We start from the raw sequence: 19,985 nt of genomic DNA on the forward strand, positions 1-19,985 counted from the left end.
AACCAAAATACAAATTCTTTAATAAAAATAAATCCCTAGATGACTTGTGAATGAGTTCTGGAATCTGGTAAGGAACAACAAAGTAGACAAAAGAAAGGGAAAGAAATAAAGGGGAGAAAAAACACAGAAGACAGAAGCTCTTGTCGTATCATCATGCACTGGCACTGCGGTGGATCGCAGGATGGTTTACCTTGCGTCAGGGTCGAGTAAAACCAGGGCCCCACCTCTGCTGTGGGCCCAGAACCATCGGTGTCGGTGGGAGCAGGTGGCCGTCTTCCGCTTAATCGATATTATTTTATTTATTTAATTTTTATTAAAAAATTGAATGGATTTGAGAGTTTGATTTTAACTTAGGGGGTGTTTGGTTCATTCCTAGGAATGGGAATCGGAATGGGAATCATTGTATTGTGGAATGAGAATGGGTATGAGCATGGATATCACTCTTAAAAGTAATTAAACCAAACGCCCCCTTAGTTCTCAACCCTACTCACCGGTCGCGACCACCTCTCCCCTCTTTCCCTGTAACTCACCGACAAAGTAGATGGGTTATCTAAGCCGCTCTCTCATGTCAGCAATCACATGCCTCCTCCAGCTTTCTCCCGTCCCCCTCGTCTTCCTCTTGACTTGTCTTCCAACTCGCTCCGTAAAGTTAATGCGTTTCCATCCACATCGCTACGCTTGTCCTCCCGCTGCCAGCCCATGCATCGCCGCATGCCAATCTGCATGCCGCGTCGGTCGCTTCCAGTTTCCTGTTCCTTTAACATATTTTATACACTTAGATTCGACGAGCCAGGCGTGATTGATGCTCGATTGCCAGATATAAGTACCAAACTGATCGAAGGGGCAGGCCTGGTAAATTTCCTGCAACTGCAGGGGCATTTGTGCTGTTCACTGACCCGGCCCTAATACTTCTTATTAGGCTGTATACCGAAGCCACTGCGCTCCACTGAACTGGTTAATTTGGCTGACGGGCTTCGCCACCGCCACCAGCGTTTGCAATGCGGCGATTTTCCTCTGTCCTCGCCGCTTCCTTGGTGGTGCTGGCGGCCGCCGCCTCCCTGCTCCCCGCGGCGCGGGCACACAACATCACTAAGATCCTGGCTCAGCACCCGGAGTTCTCCACTTTCAACCACTACCTGTCGGCCACCCACCTGGCCTCCGAGATCAACCGCCGCCTCACCATCACCTTGCTCGTCGTTGATAACTCCGGCATGGCTGACCTCCTCGCTAAGCATCTTTCCCTCCCCACCCTCCGTAACGTCCTCGCCCTCCACGTCCTCACCGACTACTACGGCGCCAAGAAGCTCCACCAGATCACCGGCGGTGCCACCACCTCCGCCACTATTTTCCAGTCCTCCGGCCACGCCATCGGCACCGCCGGATTCATCAACATCACTGACCACAGCCGCGGGAAGGTCACCTTCGTCGCCCGGGACTCCGGCGGCGCCTCGCCTGCCACTTTCGTTAAGTCCGTGAAGGAGATGCCTTACAACATCTCCATCCTTCAGATCAGCACCATCCTGTCGTCGCCGGAAGCGGAGGCCCCTGTCGCCGCCCCCGGCCCCGTGAATCTCACCGCTCTCATGGCCAACAAGGGCTGCAAGGCCTTCGCCGACCTTCTCCTCGCCACTCCCGACGTCCTCAAGTCCTTCCAGTCCAACCTCGACAGCGGCCTCACCGTCTTCTGCCCTGACGACGAGGCCGTCTCCGCCTTCTCTCCCAAGTACACGAATCTCACCGCCGCCGGAAAGTCCAGCCTTCTCCGCTACCACGCCGTGCCCGTCTACTACTCGCCCCAGCTCCTGAAGACCAACAACGGCCCTTTCTCCACCCTCGCCAGCGACGCACACAACAAGAACTACAAGTACACGGTCAAGAGCGACGGCGACGTCATCACCATCAAGACCCATATCGTCACCGCCGACATCACCTCCACCCTCATCGACCAGGACCCCAACGCCGTTTACGTCATCGACAAGGTCCTGGAGCCGCGGGAGCTCTTCAAGGTCCCGGAAAAGGTGATCGCCGACGCACCCGCTCCTGCGCCTGCCGCCCCACCCAAAAAGAAAAAAAGTACTGCAGCCAAGCACAAGGCCGCCGCCACCGCCGCGAACGGCGCCCCCGCACCAACCACCCCGGCCGGCCCAGAGGAGTCGCCCGCCGACGACGACACGGCGGCGGCGGACAATGCTGCACTCCGAACCACCGCCGCAGCCTGGACGGTGCTCGCCGCCGCAGCGGCGGCCCTGTTCCTTGCATAATTAATCAATTAAGAGGTTTTTTTTTCTCCCCTTTGTATTCTTATTTATTTCCCTGTCTGCCATAAAATTTTCTTCCTTTAATTTACTGTTCCTGGTGCCGCGATTGCATGACCTGAACCATCGAGTGAGGAAGAATAATTGAAGAGATTATTGTACTGTTTTCTAGTTCCTCCGATCTATGTGTCTGCATTTGTAATGCTACGTTTGTTACTTCTGTAGATGGTGTGTGATTTTGAGTGAAATAGCGATGATTACTGTATTTATAATTTGAGAACTGCTTACCGTTTTGATTCTCATATCTTTGCTTTGATCTGCTTCAATGTACATTGTTGGATCTGAGTGAAAAAGTAAAAGAAAAACAACACACTTTCATTGCACATGGTGTGTTTGGGGAAGAACAGACAGGTGCAGTACTGATTGCACTAACTTCCATTCAAACGTTGTGAGGAATCTTCATAGAAATGAAAATGTTAGTTTTATTTACTGATTTCCACCGGCTTCTAACGTTACAGAGGTCCACCTTCCATGCTGAAAGAATGGACAGATTTCACAGAGAGAATGCAATCGGTAGTCCATCGCCACACAAAAGGACTAATTTGTTATGTCGATCTAAGTTTACAGTGCCCGGTCCTCCTAAGGAGATCAACTCCCCTAACTAGATGATGTCCGCTGCCATCGACCTCTTATTCTGCTGCAACACTTTCATAAGGGTTCATACGGATACAACCTTCAACTTTCAGCGGCTAAACAGTCCTTCGAGGGCCTCCAATTCGTGGCCTCAGGTTCACCACAGTCTTTCAAGGGGCCTCCAATTCGTGGCCTCAGGTTAATCTACGCGAGAGCCTCCAATCTTCTATATGATAGCAACCCTTGCAGCTCCGCCTGCAACTTGCAGCACCTTCAAACTACAGTCTAGTATACAAAGTTAATATAGGTGAGCGAGGTTTGGCTAGCTGCCTCAATGAAAAGGTGTCTCCCTAAATGAGAGTGTTTGAAGCTGTGAGAGAAAGATCTTCCGTTGGGGAAGACTTTGGTCAGCCGTGGACTGAGGTTGGGATGCCTTCCGTTAGAGGAAAGATTTTGAGATAGGAGTTGCGGTGTCTTCCGTTAGAGGAAAGACTTTGGCTATCTAAGGAATAGTATCTTTCCTAGAGCAAGGGTTTATTTTATGATGACAAAAAATGATTCATTCGTAACACATAAGAAAAAAATTATGATAATTATTAATCTTAGATAATTGAATAACACATACGAAATGATGATATAATCATATGTCATCATACGTTAATCAACTGTCTGCCAATTCAAGTTGTAGAAGAATAAGAGGAAGAAGGAGAAATGACATGGTGCAGTGGTTGACCAAGTCAACTCACTGGCTTCACTTCTTTTGACAAATGAAGCTCAGTTTTGCGTGTGCAAACACCCATGTCACTTCACCTTTCTGTGATAAGCATCATGTCAGAAACACTTCCTGCCTTTATCTTGCTCCGAACAAGTAGGGGTCAACATTAAGGTATGGAATGATGGTTGTCACTTCATATAAGTAGCACCCCATGGTTTGATGGGCATTTCTCCTGCTACTAACCTCTGAATTCAGTTGACCACACGCAGCTAAAGGGGGAAGAGTTGCATAGGAGGTCCTTTACAAGGGCTGCTCTCATGACTTATCTGTTGACATAACTCAGTGAGCCAGACCTCCCCTACTAGAAAGCTGATGAAAATGAATTAGCAAAGGAGCCAGAAGAATAACCCTTTGTTTGGATGAAATGAGGTAAGATTTATTAATGGAAAGGGAAGGGAGAAAAAGAAAGGGAAAGTAATATATTTATCTTACCCTTATTTGAAAGGGAGGGAAAGTTCATTTGAAAGGAAAGGGATGGAAATAAATGTTAAATATATAAATTTATAAAAATATCCTCTTATTTTTTTTAATAAATCTATATGTGAAAAAATAAATATAGATAAAATTGGAATAATTTCTCCTTTCCCTTCCTTACACCTCAAATTAGGGTGTAAGAAATTTCGCTGATTCCGAGCATGTAAGGGAAAGCTTTACCCTTCTCTCCCCTTCCCCTTCATGACTCACTCTCTCCCAAACAAGTGTAAAAATTCTTTTTACCCATGTTTACCCTTCCCTCCCCTTTACTCACCTCCTCCCAAACAGAGGGTAAGGGTGTCGAGAGAGAATCTGCAGAGGACTGGACTGCTTCAAAGCTTGACTAACAGAGTCCCCTGGTGGATTGCTAATTAAAGAAGCACTAAGGGGAGTAGTAAAAGAAGATAGTCGAAGGGGTAGAGGCCAAAGAGATATTTCCATGAGGATGTTCTCATTGGCTTGTGTGATAGACTGTGGGCATTCCCTAGCGGGAATGTTCCTGTGCTGTTCCTAAGCTTTCAAAGTCCATGAGGACTTAACTTTTCTTGAGATGTACCTAGCGGAGATTTGTTCCCGATCCTTTACCTTTCGAAGTCCATGAGGACTTAAACTTTCTGGGAATGTATTTATCAGGATTGTTCTCGAACCCTTATGAGAAATTATATTTTCAGTCTTGTAATTTGTATCTTTTTCAATTTTAATCCTGTTATAGGTTAATTTACGTTCTTAGTTCTGTAACTTATAATATTTTTCAATTTCAATTATTTTTCTTTCAAAATTGAAATTTTTCAACAAAAAATATCTAGTTTGTGGTTGGAATATAAAAAGCACATGAGTCATAAAAAAAATCAAAATCTCCAAATTCAATTTACAACTCATCATTTTCCATTGAAAATTTTCAATTTTAGAGGAAAAAGAATTGAAATTGAAAAATATTACAAATTACAGGACTAAAAATGTAAATTAATTCATAACAGGACTAAAATTAAAAAAAATATAAATTACAGGACTAAAAATATAATTTTCTCGAACCCTTATCTTTCGAGGTCCATGAGAATATAACTTTTTCATAAATATACCCAGTGAAATTATTTTCGATCCTTTTTCTTTAAAAGTCCATGAGTACTTTAGTGAGTGAATACCGTCTTCAGGTCACATCTGTTTGTGGTCCTTCATGGACTCACACAAACAGATTCAAGCACGGACCGCAAGGTACATCTGAAAATACTAGGGAAGTCACTGCTTTCGTGAGAATGTTTGATTTGTTTACCGTGTTAGATGAGAAAGCTACTAAATGAGCTGCCTTGTTTCATCAGGCCAATTTACACTTCTTGATTTTTTGTTTTGCCCACTCACATTGGTCCACTTTCTTTGTCCTCAACTAGCAAAGAGTCAATGGGGAATTCGCATGGATGCAATGCGCACTTCAAGCCATTAGACAGCCATAGAAATTCTGTCCACTGACAAAAAAATATTAAAAAAAAACTTTCCTTCTTAAATGTAACCTTTTTATTAGTCATAATTGACAGCGTAGACAAAAAAAAAAAAACTGCATTATTTTGTTCTTTTCAGTTATATTTATATTATGAAGGAAGTTAATGATTTTCCACGGAATTGAAGCGCTGGTGAGCCAAACAAGGTAACAAGGAGGTGACCACCAATCAATGTCGTTATAATTGCCATAGCACCGTTTTCATTATTGCAGGGCAATGAAACACAGCAAGATGAAGTTTGCCTGTCTACCGTGCAGCCACCTACAAGCAACAATACACCAAGGAAGACTGACCTGCTTCCATTGACCATAAGCGTAAATTGGAAAGCACTCGCATAGAACGGTACATTAACTTAATATTATTAGATCAACCGTCCATTAAGAAAAATTCAACCATTCACCGGAGTTGAGATCCATAGAAGTGGATTAATTTCCAAAATGATAAAATAAATGGTTAACAAAGCTTCTTTTTGACCTCTTTGCATTGTAAGGAGAGGCTGCCACTTCTTGAAGCTTGTCCTTCAGTGCTATCAGATAGAGCAAAAGAACTAAATATCAGCTCTTAAGTGAACCATTTCTCTCTTCAGGATCAATTTCCTTAGAATGTTTGTCAGGCAACAAAAATGGAGTAGGGGAATAAGTTCAAGTTTCATGGCTTTATAAACTAGGATTGCAAGTAACAGGCCCAAGCTTAGATCCCGAAATCTGCATTCTGTTTCTTCAATTGAGCTTCGTAACCAAATTTTAAATCGGTCTCGCAAGGAAGAACCCAAAACCTTGTCTTTGTCATTAAAATAGGTGTTGGGATCTTTGGTTTTGCATGGGACAGAAGATCTGGTGAATGTGATTAAGTTTTGGTGGCAGACATTTTGCAGACCAACCATAACCGAGAGTGTTGAAATACTAATTGATATATGTTTGAGAAGAAATATTTCCAATACGAGCATCTTGATTGAAAAATGGCAACTTTTGTACTTGTTTTGGGGTATTGAATTCCTTAAAGTGTGAGGGCAAAGGGAACTCAAGCAATCCATGCGACACTTTTGCTCATCATCTATCCTTGAATAGGACTATAATTGAACTAAACATTCATTAGCCAACTGCAATGTTACATTACAAGAAGATAATATAGTAATATCCTTATTGAAATATTTAGGTGGTGTTCTATGAATTGAAAGAGAAATGAGAATGATAATATTATGAAATAGGAATAGATATGAATATAGATATTACTCTTAAAATAATATTTAATTAATTAAATATTTTCTATCAAAATAAATTAAAATTTTATTTTTTACTCTTAAAAAAATAAGAGAAAAAATTAGATGTGAAAAAAAAGTTGGATGAGAGAGAAAAATATGATGAGAGAAAATATGATAAAAAGAATGAAGAAAAGGAAAGTGTGATGAGAGAAAATGAGGAAAAAAGAATGTGATGAAAGAGAGTATGATGAGAGAGAATAAGGAGAGAGAAATGTGATAAAAGAGAAAGTGTGATGGAAGAAAATAAAGTATGATGGGAGAAAATAAAAAAAAAAGAAAGTATGATGAGAAAAAAATGAGAGAGTATGTGATGAGAGAGACTGAGGAGAGAGAAAGTATAAATGTGAGAGAAAATGTGATGAGAAAAAAATAAGAAAAGAGAGTGTGATGGGAGAGAAAGCATGATAAGAGAGGATGAAGAGAGAGAAAGTATGATGATATAATGAGAAGAGAGAAAGTATGATGAGATAAAACAAGGAGAGAAAAGTAATATAAATAAAAAATTGAATAAATATATTAAGGATATTTTCGTCCAAAACTTAATTCTCATCCCATTCCCATCAAATCCAAGGGATGAAGTTAGTTTCATTAATATCCAAATTTTTGGATTTTACTCTAAAATTTTAATTACATTCCCATCAACTAAACAAAAGATTTGGAAATGAATCCATTTCCTCATCCTAAATCCTTAAATCAAACGCCACCTTAAATTTAGATCGGTAAACAAATTCACCAATGGCATAGCCACTAATTCTCTACGAATGAGATTAAATATACAACTTCAATAAAATTCACAAGAAAAATATAAAGCAACAATCAGCAATGATACATTACGAAAAGAGTGCAATAGCAATATCCTTATTGAAATATCAAGAAGTGATCCACACAGACTCAGAAATGCAAGAAGAGACAGACCTACAAGATCTTTGCGAGTGCAATGCATTTTTGTTCAGGGATTAGTAGAGCTTTATCCTAGTTGTAATATTATCCTGGCATAAAGGGCAACGCTGCAACTCTTTTCCGCAGTCGTAACATGTCTGTAGAAGAAGATAATTACTTGTCGTTTAACCGATCAATTGATCAAATAGCTACAAATGGTATTCAATTACCTGATGGCCACATCCAAAAGCAAGATCCTTTTGTTTCCAAAGGCAAACTGGGCAGGTCTGTAAACAAATAATTCCATAGGACGAAAATTAACATTTGTACAAAATCAACAAACACAAGCTAATACAAACCATGATCAAATAGATGAGTTTAAAAGCCCCAACACTGGCTTTCTGGTTGAGTAAATTAAAAGAATAAAGACAGAAAAATTCATTCATGAGTTCAGTTAATTTTTCTTCTGATAAAGACAACATTTGATGGAAATTTGGCTCACAAGGCTAAAATTATGTGCTCGTCTCCCAGATGCTTCCCTGCTTATCATCGTTCGCGCAATATATCGTCTCCAATTGAATTTGATTCCGTAGTATTGACAGCAAAAAAGATCGAAAAAAATCTATTTGAATTCTAGATGTAATCATTCAAAGGCTTTGTTGTAACCTATGTGGCCACTAATCACACATGAAACCTATGTCGACTTTATATCTTTTACTTTTCAATTGCGATATAGGTCCCAGGCAAGTAAAATGCAAGCGAAATTTGACAAAACAAATACTTTTTATTGATGCACTGTGCCTCCTTATGAGAGTGCAGAGATAAGAAATTTGGCTGTGGATTGGCTAGAGTTTCACTGAAGGACTGCACCTGCTTATGAGAGTGTCAAAATATGAAAATTTGGCTGTGGATTATCAAGAGTTTCATTGAAGTAATTTCCCTACATCGTAAGTACAAAGAACATTGATCAAATATGGAGTATTCATTAAATGTTTCATTTTATCTATCGTAGACAAATCTACCGGTAATGAAAATTATGAATAGGTAAGACCTAGACAAAGCAAAGGTTAGGTAATAGAGCTAATTGTTATCAATGCACAAATATACAAGTTTATGAGAAAAGGTATGGTAGTTCTTAGATGAGACATAAAATAGTAAATGACATATTTCAATATGATTCTATTTAGATCTTTATTTTGTTTGTCGTGGAATTTTCATCGCGGCTAAGCATTTACTGAAATGCAGACAAATTTAGAAAACTAGAGCCATTCATACCAGCTTCTCCTCTATAAGTCTTTCAGACGAGATAGCTTGTGGACTTCTAGTGATTCCAGATCCTTGCTCCAAGATGCTGGGAGTTCTGGTGTATGCAGGTCCTTGCTCAAAGCTGCTATTTCTGGTGAATGCAGGTCCTTGCTCGAAACTGCTTGACCTTGAATAACGGTTCCTAGTTGGTGGAGGTAGACAAACCCTTTCAGGTATCCCTTTTCGTCGACTGAAAAAAACATAGCATACTAATAAAATGAGCCACACTTTTCATTGAATATTAATAAGAATAGAGGAATATGATTGAGTACCCCAAAAGTTGAAGGTCTATTGTTGCCTTATACTGTGAAGGGATCTCCATCAGTGCTGCAAGTGCAAATTCTGTCTCCTTTCGACTCGCAGGAATGTTTCTAGACATTATCTCCGTAAAATTCACAAACTGAATACGAAACAACAAAAGTAGGCAATAAATCATATACATGTAGAAAGATATAAAAAACGTCATTTAGGTTCATCTTGCAACCTGGAAATTATCAAATGCCCGGGAAGGTATATTGTCATCAAACTCATGCATCATATCCCATGGACCATCACCGACTCCAACCAGAACTATTGACAATGGAAAACCACTGGAAGTGACAAAAACATAGTCAGAATAGTTTTATTTTTTAATAGAACGACATGATGAAGCATCCTGAGCATTGTGGAACCTCAGTTGGCAGTACTTACCTAGCTTTAACTATTGCGTTTATAGTATTTCTCTCTTGTGGACTTAGTTGCCCATTTTGTGTGTCAACACTTCTTGTTACCTAAACTCATTATCGACGATAGCCAAATAAGTAAGTTAACTCATCACGACTAACTTGAAAGAAAATATTCAGACAAGAACATGAAGTCTGAAGGTAGACAAGACTATGGGATGATATGACGCTGCAAAATCATTAGCTGACCTGTCCATCAGCAATAATGAGTAGAACATGGTACTGCCCACCAGAGTTGTCAACAATGCCTATGGCTGTTTCAATAATTGGAGCGAAGGATGTTGGCCCTGAATGAAAATTGAACACGCTAGTCAACACAGACAATATAGAACTGATATCAACTTCAAAGAAGCATAAGAAGCACGATACAACCACATACCAGCTAGGCGGAGATTTGGCACCAGCTCCTTGTACCGCTCCAGTGCTTCTCCAAATCCTTCACATGGTCGGTTATCTGGATAAAAGCCGAATATTTCCTGATCATGAGTAGATGCTGCACAATGAGAAAGAAAATGCATTAGCATCTAAAATTTTCCCAGATAGTGTAGTATCTGGATTGCTTTCAAATACTATGTTAATCTACAGAATGCCAATAAATTAATTCCTTTACAAAGAATTATACTGACCGTCGCCAAATCCATAGCAAGGAATCAGATTATCTTCATCAAAAGCAGAGAGTGTCCTTCCAATAATAGATATTGCTTGTTGGTAGGGATTTGGGTCACTCCCAATGTCATGCAAACATCGGCGTTTGAAAGAAACTTTACCTAACAACATTCACCAGGCTGTCAATCTGAATCTTAATATACTTAGTAAGATACGGTTTCTTAAGAAAAACATAAGAACATGAAAAGAGGAAATCTAGAGGCTTGAAAATTGGCAAGTTTTATACTAACATTCTGTAGTCAACATTCATTAAATAACTCAACAAAATTTAAGTTGATGATTGAACCTTTCTATACATATGTTTGAAATTTTCATCTATTTTATATGCAATTCAGAAGTAGGAAACAGCTAACGTTCATCGTAAAAAAGAATTCAAAGGAAAAAAATATAGGCTTGTAAGTCAGAACCTGTCCACTCATTGCTCTTTGTAAAGTCAATTCCCACAATTAAATTTGAAGATTCAAGGCCTGCTTCTGCAAGGGCATCAGTGACCTAGAAAAACATTCATTGTTTAGACTAGTAGGAAAATATAACATGGACATTCGATAAAATGAGTAAAATGGTGGAACCAAAGTTATTATATGGCACGAAACTCTATGCGGTAAAAACTAAAATGGTAAGAATATCAACCACATCATCTGATGATTGTCTTTATAGTCATCTAGTCATCTTGTAAGATAATGTAGAATCTCATAAGATATGGATCGATATGATTTGTCATTAGATGGTCCTCTGAAATCTATAGACACACTAAAGATTTCTTTTCATCTCAAAGTCTATCTAGCTCATCTTGTGACATGTGTGCTATCTAATCCTACTTTAGTAATCAGGAGACATGATGTCTAACAACCAATGTCCGATGCAAACCTCCAATTTGATGGGAGTTTTATCTTCGATTATTTTTCAATCTAATTCCAATATTTTCCTATTTCACCATGATACAAAAGCATCTATATATCTTTTTCAAGTTATTTACCATCATTATCACCTCTATACAAGATGACTCATGTTATCACATCAATAAAAGAGGAATCATCTTGTTACCTCCTTACAATATAATTCATATATTATGATTGTTCAAGAGCTATGAATTAAAGTCTGAAGATAGTGAATGAACAATAATTCTTTTTAGACAATCTCATTCCTTTCATAAGCAAGTTGCTTTATTAATTTCCAGACATCTAATAGAAAAAGGCATCTAAAAACAATCATAGCACCACCAGATATGCGATATTCAATTCAAAGGATTACTCGTCACCACTTAAAGAGACACAGGACGACACCAATTTAGAATAGAACAACAGGAAAATGTTAGCAATTTCTGTTTTAGCTAACATATACCTGATTGAGTGTCTGGAAATCATCATTGATTCTTGAATACCTCTTTTGCACCCTGCTTGTTGCTTCAGCCTGTGCATAGCTTGTAGACATAGTGGAGTACCTTGGCGAGTAACCTGAAGAGTTCCCAGATTCGTATGGGCGGTGATGAGGACTGTAATCTGCAGAGTTCCCAGAATCGTATGGGTAGTGATGAGAACTGTAATGTTTAGACTCTCCCCCTCCCATTCAAGAAATTCCAATACACCACAACTCTCAGACAACTAAGCTCTTCTCCAGAAGAAGTTCTAAGCTGACTAGAAAAAAAAACATAATTCATTAGATTTAAGCAACTAAGAGCCAAATTCTTTTACAATATATGAATTTTTATAAATATAGGGAGTGAGAAGGCTTTTTTTCTCTGTAAGGAAGCAGGAAAACCAAAATAATAAAAGTTTTATTCAGGAAAGAATATCCTTATAGCGACCTATTTAAGCACTATGCTTAAGCGTATTGGATTCTTTTTCCCCTAAAAAGGGTGTGCTTGATCCGAAAGAAATTGATTGATAAGCCAACCTTTGTTTACTCTCCCCTTCACAAAAGGCTGTTCAGTAAAAGCTTCTAGCAAAAAAAAAAAAGAAGACGAAGAAAAAAGACTCAAAAGCCTCAGTCCCAATTCACATGTGAAAGAAAAGGCAAAGCATCCAGTCCATGTCAATAGCTAGACAAACAAACAAACAGGATATTCAAATTTTGACCTAAAGAATTTTTCCAAACAAACAGATATTTAATTCCCACCAAAATTTTAAGTAGACAGCTAAAAGGCAATAAATTGAGAGAAGAAATAAGTAAAACCCCTGCAACCCAAGAAATTGTAATTGAAACTGAAAGAAATTATGCCTGTGCCTTAAGCTAATCGGGCAATCCAGACAAAGGCATTAATCCTAGCATGACCTAAGAGCATCACCATCACCAAGCAAGGAACAAAAATGCCAGCTAGGGCATCCAAGAATAATGGTACTCGCAACTCCATTCTCTGCAAGAATCAAACTTTAAGAGAACCCTAAGCCGACTCAAGTCTGACAACTACTATAAAACCTTTAAAAAAGGGGGGAAAACAAAGGCAATCCATCAAATTCAACAAGGTTTGGAACTCACAAGAACACAATCAGCAGCTAAAGCGAGCAGCAAGCTGCAATATTTGCTACTCGCCCTGTGCTGAAGAACGCTTACCACCAACCCTAAATGCACGCACTTCCTTGACCGCCAAGGCTTGCGCGTGATAGGAGCTCAACGAGTCAGGAAATTACGAGGAAGGAAGAAGCAACCACAAATTTGCACCAAGCGTAATTTGCTACGAAACAAAAGAGCTCCGACCAATAAACACTAGAAACGTACCCAAACGTGTAATAAATTATCTGCACGAGCATCCACCAATCCTACGACTTGAGTATCTTTCTAGGTTTATTAAATTGGGGTGGTGGCTTAAGCAGATCTTTCGGGGTCAAGTCAATGCAATCATGCAAAGCGGACTCAATGTTCATGGATTGTAATCTCTTTATCGGTTTCGGCCGACACGGAGAAGGTGAATTGTTCTCTCAGATACGTTGATCTTGATTTTATCGGCGACGACTGCAACTGTCGGAATCATCGGATTAATTACGCTGTGTGCAACTGTAAGGAACTAACGGTGCCCCGGAATTAAGGTGCGGCGGCTAGATCTTCAAATGCGGATCTTAAGAATTTCAGCTTTAAAATTTAGCTGCCATGAATTATATTTTCCCTCCCCTGCATAATAATAATAATAATAATATATATATCTAAGAAAGTGAATCATTTGGATAGATTATGGTACAATGAAAAACTTCCATAGGAATAAATTGATCAAAAACATTAATCATTCAAATACTAAATACGTCAACTAAAAAATCTACGACGAGACGGGATAAACATGAGGCATTCATCAAGTAACTCTGGAAATTACTGACACTTACTCCGATCACTATTAAAGATGGATAATTTATTCATCATCACTAATTATATAATAAAATTTTAAAAATTAGTTCATCATTGGCAACAAAATATTTAATTTCGTTGCTAATAGCATCGGAGTAAATAATGTCCACACTATAACAAATACATTAAAATACAACGGTTAAAAATCCTTATCATAGGACCTTTAAAATAGGGATGACAATTTCACCCGAACCTGATGGAGGATCCGACATCCGACCCGAATGGAGAAGGATATGAAGGGACTATCAATACCCAATACCCGACCCGAACACCCGATTAAATAATATATATACATATATTAAAGAAAATTTTCTTTTTCCAAAATTAACTTGCTATTTTTGTTGATATTAAGAGAAGACTATATAGATGTTTAATTTATTTTTTAATTATATATATATTTTTTAATAGGTTGTTAATTTTAATATATTTTTGTTGAATGATAATAGTTGGATAGAAAGAAGGAAAATTATAACTATAGAAGATATCCGATCATTTAATGGGTATGGGTATACCCATCGGAGATCCTATACCCGATGGGTATGGGGACGGAGGATATAGAATCCGACCCGAACTCGACCCATTGCCATCCCTACTTTAAAACCGTTGTAATTGACAGTGTTATTAAAAGAGGAGGGGGGGGGGGGGGGGGGGTTACGACAACGGTTTTAAACCGTTGTCTTTGAGTGAAAAGATAACTGTTTTGCAATGGTTTTAAATCGTTGTCTTTGAATGAAAAGACAACGGTTTAAAACCGTTGTTATTTAGAGTATTTTTAATAACGTAACACTGCTAGTTACAATCGTTTTTGGGGCTACGACAACGATTTTTAACCGTTATCTTTGAGGGTGATAGACAACAGTAACGGTTTTAAACTGTTGTCTTTTAAATTATCATCTTTTAATACCCATATATCATATTTCAATTTAAATATATAATAAATAATCATAATCAAGAAAGAATATTCCCCACATTAATATCATTCAAAATGTTAGTTATACAAGAATTACAATCACAAAAGAAGAAACATATCTCATATTCAAATAAAATTTATCCCAATACAAATAAACAAATAAATTCTATTTACAACTAATGAACAATAGCCAAAAGACTAGAAACTTTTAATGGTGGTTCATGCCATGTAAGATTGCACTTAATTATTATTTACCCAAGTCCCATCACAATCTTCAACTTGAAGGATTTCATTGGAGTCCTCTTTCTCACTTGCTTATTTTTTTCATACCAACCTTTTCCAATATGAAGTTGGTGCCGAAGACTTGATTAAGGTGCTTGGATGAGAATGAGAAGGGAGACGAGGAGGCAAGCCAAGCCAACCTTGAGGGAAAAGGTCACCCTGTACTTGGAACGTTGGTGGCACGCTAGGAAACTTTGTCAATAGAATCTGTAAAATATAAACATATATTAGAAGATAAAAATATCCAAAACAAGGTCATTATCCCCTCAACTAGTTAGGTTTTTTATTCTACTATGAAGCATTACAATACAAACATGTCTCAACTTTAAACAATGTAAACTAACCCTCATTTAAGTAATTGTATTTGATAAAAAAGAGAAAGGATAATAAATCATGCAATTAAATTTGAATATAAAGAACAAACTTTACATTAAGCTAACAGAAGTTTTATATTGATTCTAGCAATCTCTTGTCTAAATGAAATATTAATACATTGCATGTGATAGTAAGAATACATCAATGCAACTATACATAGACTAAGAAATGAAGATTGACAAAATTACTTACAACTGCGATAGAAGGGCTAAAATCTTCCCCAGGATGAGGATCTGTTACGTCAGCACCAAATATTATAGTTGGTCGGTCACTAACAAGAGGAATGTGCCTTGACAATGCATCGACAAGAATTGTGTCCCTTCCTCCAACCTATGAATCAAGCCTTAGTAACACAAAGAAGAACAAGAAAAATATATCCACCTTCCACGTACTCACCTTTCCATTGATCTAGTGACCAACATTGGCAACGTACTGTTTACTCATCCTGAAAACATGCTTTGTCAAACAACATTGTGAAACTAAACCAAGGCCAGTCTTACATATCTGCTTTTGATCACTTGTAATAACTATGACATATAATAATAAAGCGAACAAGGAAAGGGGAAAAAATTAAAGCTAAAAGGTTTAACCAATTGATATTTGTCAACAAGCAAAAATATCAAGTTGTGTCGAACAAGATCAAGTGCAAGAAAGACATCATACCATAAAGAGAACCATTATTATCAGGCAATATTACAATGAGCAAATCAAGCTCCTTTCCCCGAGGTTTGAGTATGGTCATTGCATCATGATAGCGTGTTGAAAGCGCTCTTTCAACATGATCAGGCTGAGCAGTTAGAGGATGAAGCACAGGATCTAGAGAAAATTCCTATAAAACATGCAGATAAAAATAATGATCTATGTGACTCTTCTTCAAATAAGATAATTAAAAATTAAGTTGCATGTAGTAAATCATATGCTGTAGTAAAAATGTTGAAATCATACCATTCCTGATATCTGGCACATCTAAGCAAGCTCGTGACAAAATCCCCTAGCCAAATTATCTTGCACATTCTTTGCAAAGTTGATACATATCCAGCTATTCACTCTCCCACAAAGAGCTGTAGCATCTTTGGCATTTGATTTGCATACTACACAAAAAGCTGGTCTAAAGTATTGCAGATCACCCTATTGCCTCATCTACAAGGACATACACATGTCAAGAAGTGGCAAATGCATACAGTGAAAGCCAAGTTATGTATAATAGTTCTCTTATCAGTATCAGAAAATCTTCTTCTCCAGTCTCCTCTCTACTTCTTCAAGGGTTGTAAAGAAAAATTTTCCACCTTAATGGAATGCATCTATGCAAGTACATTAAGTCGTCAATTTTTGCCAACAAGTTGAATAGATCATAGAAGGTTCAATCCTCACCGCTTACAAAACGTAGTGCATAGTCACATACATAAGATAATGCATACACAAGAGTCAAGAAATTGAGATATGAACCATTTTTCCCCTTAATTCCCGTGTTCCTACCATTCTCCATCGAAAAAATATTGTTTTTACACCTTCACCAGTTTGTGAAAAACATATGATGTGCAAACCAATAGTTAAGCAAGAGTAGAATGAAAGACAAAGAAAGCAACCTAAATAATTATGCTAACGAATTAAATACTTAGGAGAATGTAGAGTCTCATGTAATCATTATTCCTTTTAAGTTAGAAGAGTTAACAATTTGAGTGGAAGGTAAAAGTGTAGAGGAAGATCAAAGAAAATATTTAATCAATTATCCAATGCAATATAAAGTTAACTAATTTGAATATTACTAGTGATATAGCTAATAGAATTCATTTAGCCAATACTGATAGCAAGGACAAACACGTTAGATAGTGATGGTAAGGATGATCAAAAACATTGTCAACTCCACATACATGTAGCAATGCGAGTTATGAACAATAATGCATAACCGTGACAGGCTCCAACAATGTCAGATTATTTTGTATAAACTAAAAAATTGTGCTTGAAAAATAATCTGAAATCAAGAAAAAAGGGGAAAATAAAAACCAACATAACTCACCCGATATTTTCTGCACCTGAAAGGTTCTGAAAAGCGACTCCAGCAACTTTGTCACCCATAATTGCTCACACAATTGGATTTTCCCTAAGCCTTTGGATTAGCACAAAGCAGTGCATTGAATCGAACCTACCTCACGATGCCTGTGATTTAAAGCCTAAGATAAGCTCAAAACTCAATGGAAACACATCACATAGTAAATCTTCAATTCTTCACCCTAGATATCGAGAATCAAATGTAGCCAACAAGGTAACCAAAACATGGTAATCAAGGAGACTCATCCAACAGTTCATCCTCGAAAATGTTAACTTTCGAGTAGAAAAGGAATTACTTAGTAGAAATCAAACTAAAATAGGTTTCACTTCACTCCTCTTTAGATTCCCAGACTTAAAATTGAATAAGAATTAGCAAAAAATTTTACCGTTTTGGTCCTATTCCCTTGAACTTGGATAGTTCAACTTTGATCTCGTCCACAGACAAGCTTCGCAATTATTCCAAACAAATTTCGCCTCTTTTCTCCTTCAATGCCCTCAGAATGTTCTTTATGCTTGCTGCCTTGGTCACAACCAATCCTCCACACCTTATACAAAGAGTAGAACTCGAGTCAACCAAAAAACAAATAACCAAATTCGTTTCTCGTAAGGAAAGGAAAAGTATAACTAAGTTGACATCAGTAAGAAAAAAACTTTATAGTTCTACCAACTTGATGATGAAACAGCTCTAAAGACTCTAATTTGAGATCAAGCTAATTAATAAAAAAATTATCTCTGTAGTCTCAACTTCCCAGAAAACAAAAGAAAAAGAACAATCATCATGAAGTCACATCTCACAGGAAGAGTAGAAGTAACCAACTTGGTTTCAGGGAAGGAGGAAAAAAAAAGTAGATAAACAAGGAGAAGGGCCCTTGAATCGAATGCCTCCAAGTTCAGATCTAATCTCAAACAAGAGCTATTATCCCCAAAATAAACGAAAACAAAAAAAGACAAAAATTTTAATTCAAAGATCACCTGAAATCCTCTCCGTGGGGCGATTGGGTTGGTGCCCCTCTCCAAGAATCCCTTGGAAGAGAGAGCAAAGGATCAGTAGCGGTAGAACTCAAAAGCCACCAGCCATAACCCCCTCAAATATGCTTTTGCAGAGAGAAGGGCAACAAGATCGAAGAAAGGAGCAACCTTTACACGACGACAAGGGAAGATTCCTCTGGGCAGAGGGTGGGAAAGGGCAAGGGGTGGTTGGTGCCCGGAGGCCTGGAATTGGGGACCTGGAAGCTGAGTAGCAAATAAAGAGGAGGTAATTAAATGAAAAGAAATTGGCGGAGTTGGTCGTAAATGGACTTTTGCTTCAAGAGAGAGGGAAAAAAAATCTGTACCTTGACCTTGCGATGGATGTGGTTTGTTTGGTCGGATGCAACCATTCAATTCCGATAGGAAGAAGAATGCGAGCCATGGGAGGTGCTCACTTCGTCATGGAGGAAGATCCAGCGGTCGACAGGATGACGTGAAGAGATTGTATGAGGAGAGGGAAAGAAAAATGACTTAGGTTTGGGAGCGCAAAGGGGAAAACAAGGCGCTGAAAAAATTTGCGGAGAGAGGGAAAGCAAAACTGTGAGGGGGAAATGACGAAACGAATAAAGTCAAAGATAACAATTTTATCAAAACCGTTGTCGTAGCCCCTAAAAAAGTGCTTAAAGATAACAGTTTTAGATAACCGTTGTAAAATGCGTTGTTGATTTAAAAAAATATTGCTTAACGACAACGGTTTTTACAAAACTGTTGTCTTTTATATTTTATGGGATCTCAAAGACAACGGTTTTATCTAAAACCGTTGTCTTTTACCAAATTTACAACAGTTTCATCTAAAACCGTTATCTTTGCGGTGTTGTCGTTTAACATTTTTGTTGTAGTGTCATCACTAAATTTGGAAAGTAATTAAGATTTGTTACCTAATCTTCCCCTTGCACGCTCAATTCCCTAGTGACTAGCTGTTAGGGTTGATTGACGCTAGGGAGGAGAGGTGAATAGCTTTTCACGCTTCGGTTGCTTGCTTTGATGATGTTGTTGTAGCAGAAAACACTCAAGCAACCCTCACAATGCTAATACAAGGGATTTACTTGATATCCAACTCAAAAAGAGGTGACTAATCTAAGGATCTGACCCTCACTCACTCATCCACTATGAAGTAACTCATTCTCGGTAACTACCGAAGACGGAGAAGCCTTGTATAACCTCTCAATATAATATATTTGCTTCTTCTTCTTGTGTGGAACACATCTTGACCTTGAAAGTGCAACAACACTTGTTAGAGTGTATACTAAAAGCCTAGCTTTTTGTAAACATTTATTTTGAAATAAAGAATCACCTTGGTCAAATGTCTACATTTATATGCTAAGTGTAGTTGTTCAATTAATTTATATTGTAGATAACATGATATGTGGTGTCACATACAGAAGATCATGTTATCAATTCCTTATAAATTATAAACAGTAGCTCATGACTAAGATGGAAAGGAACAAACCATTAGAATAGTCGTAGTGTAATTTAGTATTAGTTTATCTTAACTATAAAATTACACAAGTACACTCAGAGTGTATTGAGCTGGACCATTTAAG

General features: G+C 38.1%; 2 protein-coding genes and 1 long non-coding RNA gene across 4 annotated transcripts; 1 reads left to right on the forward strand and 2 right to left on the reverse strand.

Moving 5' to 3' along the window:
- The first annotated feature begins 913 nt into the window (after window positions 1-913).
- On the forward strand, window positions 914-2,557 carry LOC122029902 (fasciclin-like arabinogalactan protein 2). Its single transcript, XM_042589040.1, has one exon. The coding sequence runs from the start codon at window positions 999-1,001 to the stop codon at window positions 2,259-2,261; it is 1,263 nt and encodes a 420-aa protein (XP_042444974.1). The 5' UTR covers window positions 914-998; the 3' UTR covers window positions 2,262-2,557.
- A 5,139-nt stretch (window positions 2,558-7,696) lies between these two features.
- LOC122029347 (E3 ubiquitin-protein ligase RGLG2-like) lies at window positions 7,697-13,097 on the reverse strand. 2 transcript variants are annotated; one of them, XM_042588296.1, is made up of 12 exons: window positions 12,939-13,097; window positions 11,805-12,097; window positions 10,871-10,955; window positions 10,424-10,564; window positions 10,177-10,290; window positions 9,987-10,084; window positions 9,766-9,845; window positions 9,560-9,665; window positions 9,348-9,475; window positions 9,046-9,265; window positions 8,001-8,057; window positions 7,697-7,928 (listed from the first exon to the last, which is right to left on the reverse strand). In XM_042588296.1, exons 2-12 carry the CDS (start codon window positions 12,027-12,029, stop codon window positions 7,848-7,850), a joined length of 1,335 nt encoding a protein of 444 aa, XP_042444230.1. In that variant the 5' UTR covers window positions 12,030-12,097; window positions 12,939-13,097; the 3' UTR covers window positions 7,697-7,847. The 2 variants fall into 2 exon arrangements, with proteins under 2 accessions (XP_042444230.1, XP_042444231.1); XM_042588297.1 differs by having other exon boundaries at window positions 11,805-12,093; window positions 12,939-13,095.
- Window positions 13,098-14,993: 1,896 nt separating this feature from the next.
- On the reverse strand, window positions 14,994-18,917 carry LOC122029856. Its single transcript, XR_006125215.1, has 9 exons — window positions 18,747-18,917; window positions 18,385-18,645; window positions 17,799-17,957; window positions 17,381-17,520; window positions 16,309-16,503; window positions 16,027-16,192; window positions 15,760-15,808; window positions 15,556-15,693; window positions 14,994-15,195 (listed from the first exon to the last, which is right to left on the reverse strand). It is a non-coding gene; the product is annotated as an uncharacterized LOC122029856 (long non-coding RNA).
- Between the last annotated feature and the right edge of the window lie 1,068 nt (window positions 18,918-19,985).

Source organism: Zingiber officinale, chromosome 10B (genome assembly GCF_018446385.1).
Source record: "Zingiber officinale cultivar Zhangliang chromosome 10B, Zo_v1.1, whole genome shotgun sequence".
Classification (NCBI taxonomy): domain Eukaryota; kingdom Viridiplantae; phylum Streptophyta; class Magnoliopsida; order Zingiberales; family Zingiberaceae; genus Zingiber; species Zingiber officinale.

What these genes read in the sequence shown, in the direction of transcription:
- LOC122029902 (XM_042589040.1), top strand. Translation starts at nt 999, where the DNA reads ATGCGGCGATTTTCCTCTGTCCTCGCCGCTTCCTTGGTGGTGCTGGCG.
- LOC122029347 (XM_042588296.1), bottom strand. Translation starts at nt 12,029, where the DNA reads ATGGGAGGGGGAGAGTCTAAACATTACAGTTCTCATCACTACCCATAC. An exon ending in TTGCTATGGATTTGGCGACG is followed by an intron (nt 10,291 to 10,423) that starts GTCAGTATAATT and finishes CTCATTGTGCAG; the next exon opens with CATCTACTCATGATCAGGAA. An exon ending in CTTTTGGATGTGGCCATCAG is followed by an intron (nt 7,929 to 8,000) that starts GTAATTGAATAC and finishes CTTCTTCTACAG; the next exon opens with ACATGTTACGACTGCGGAAA.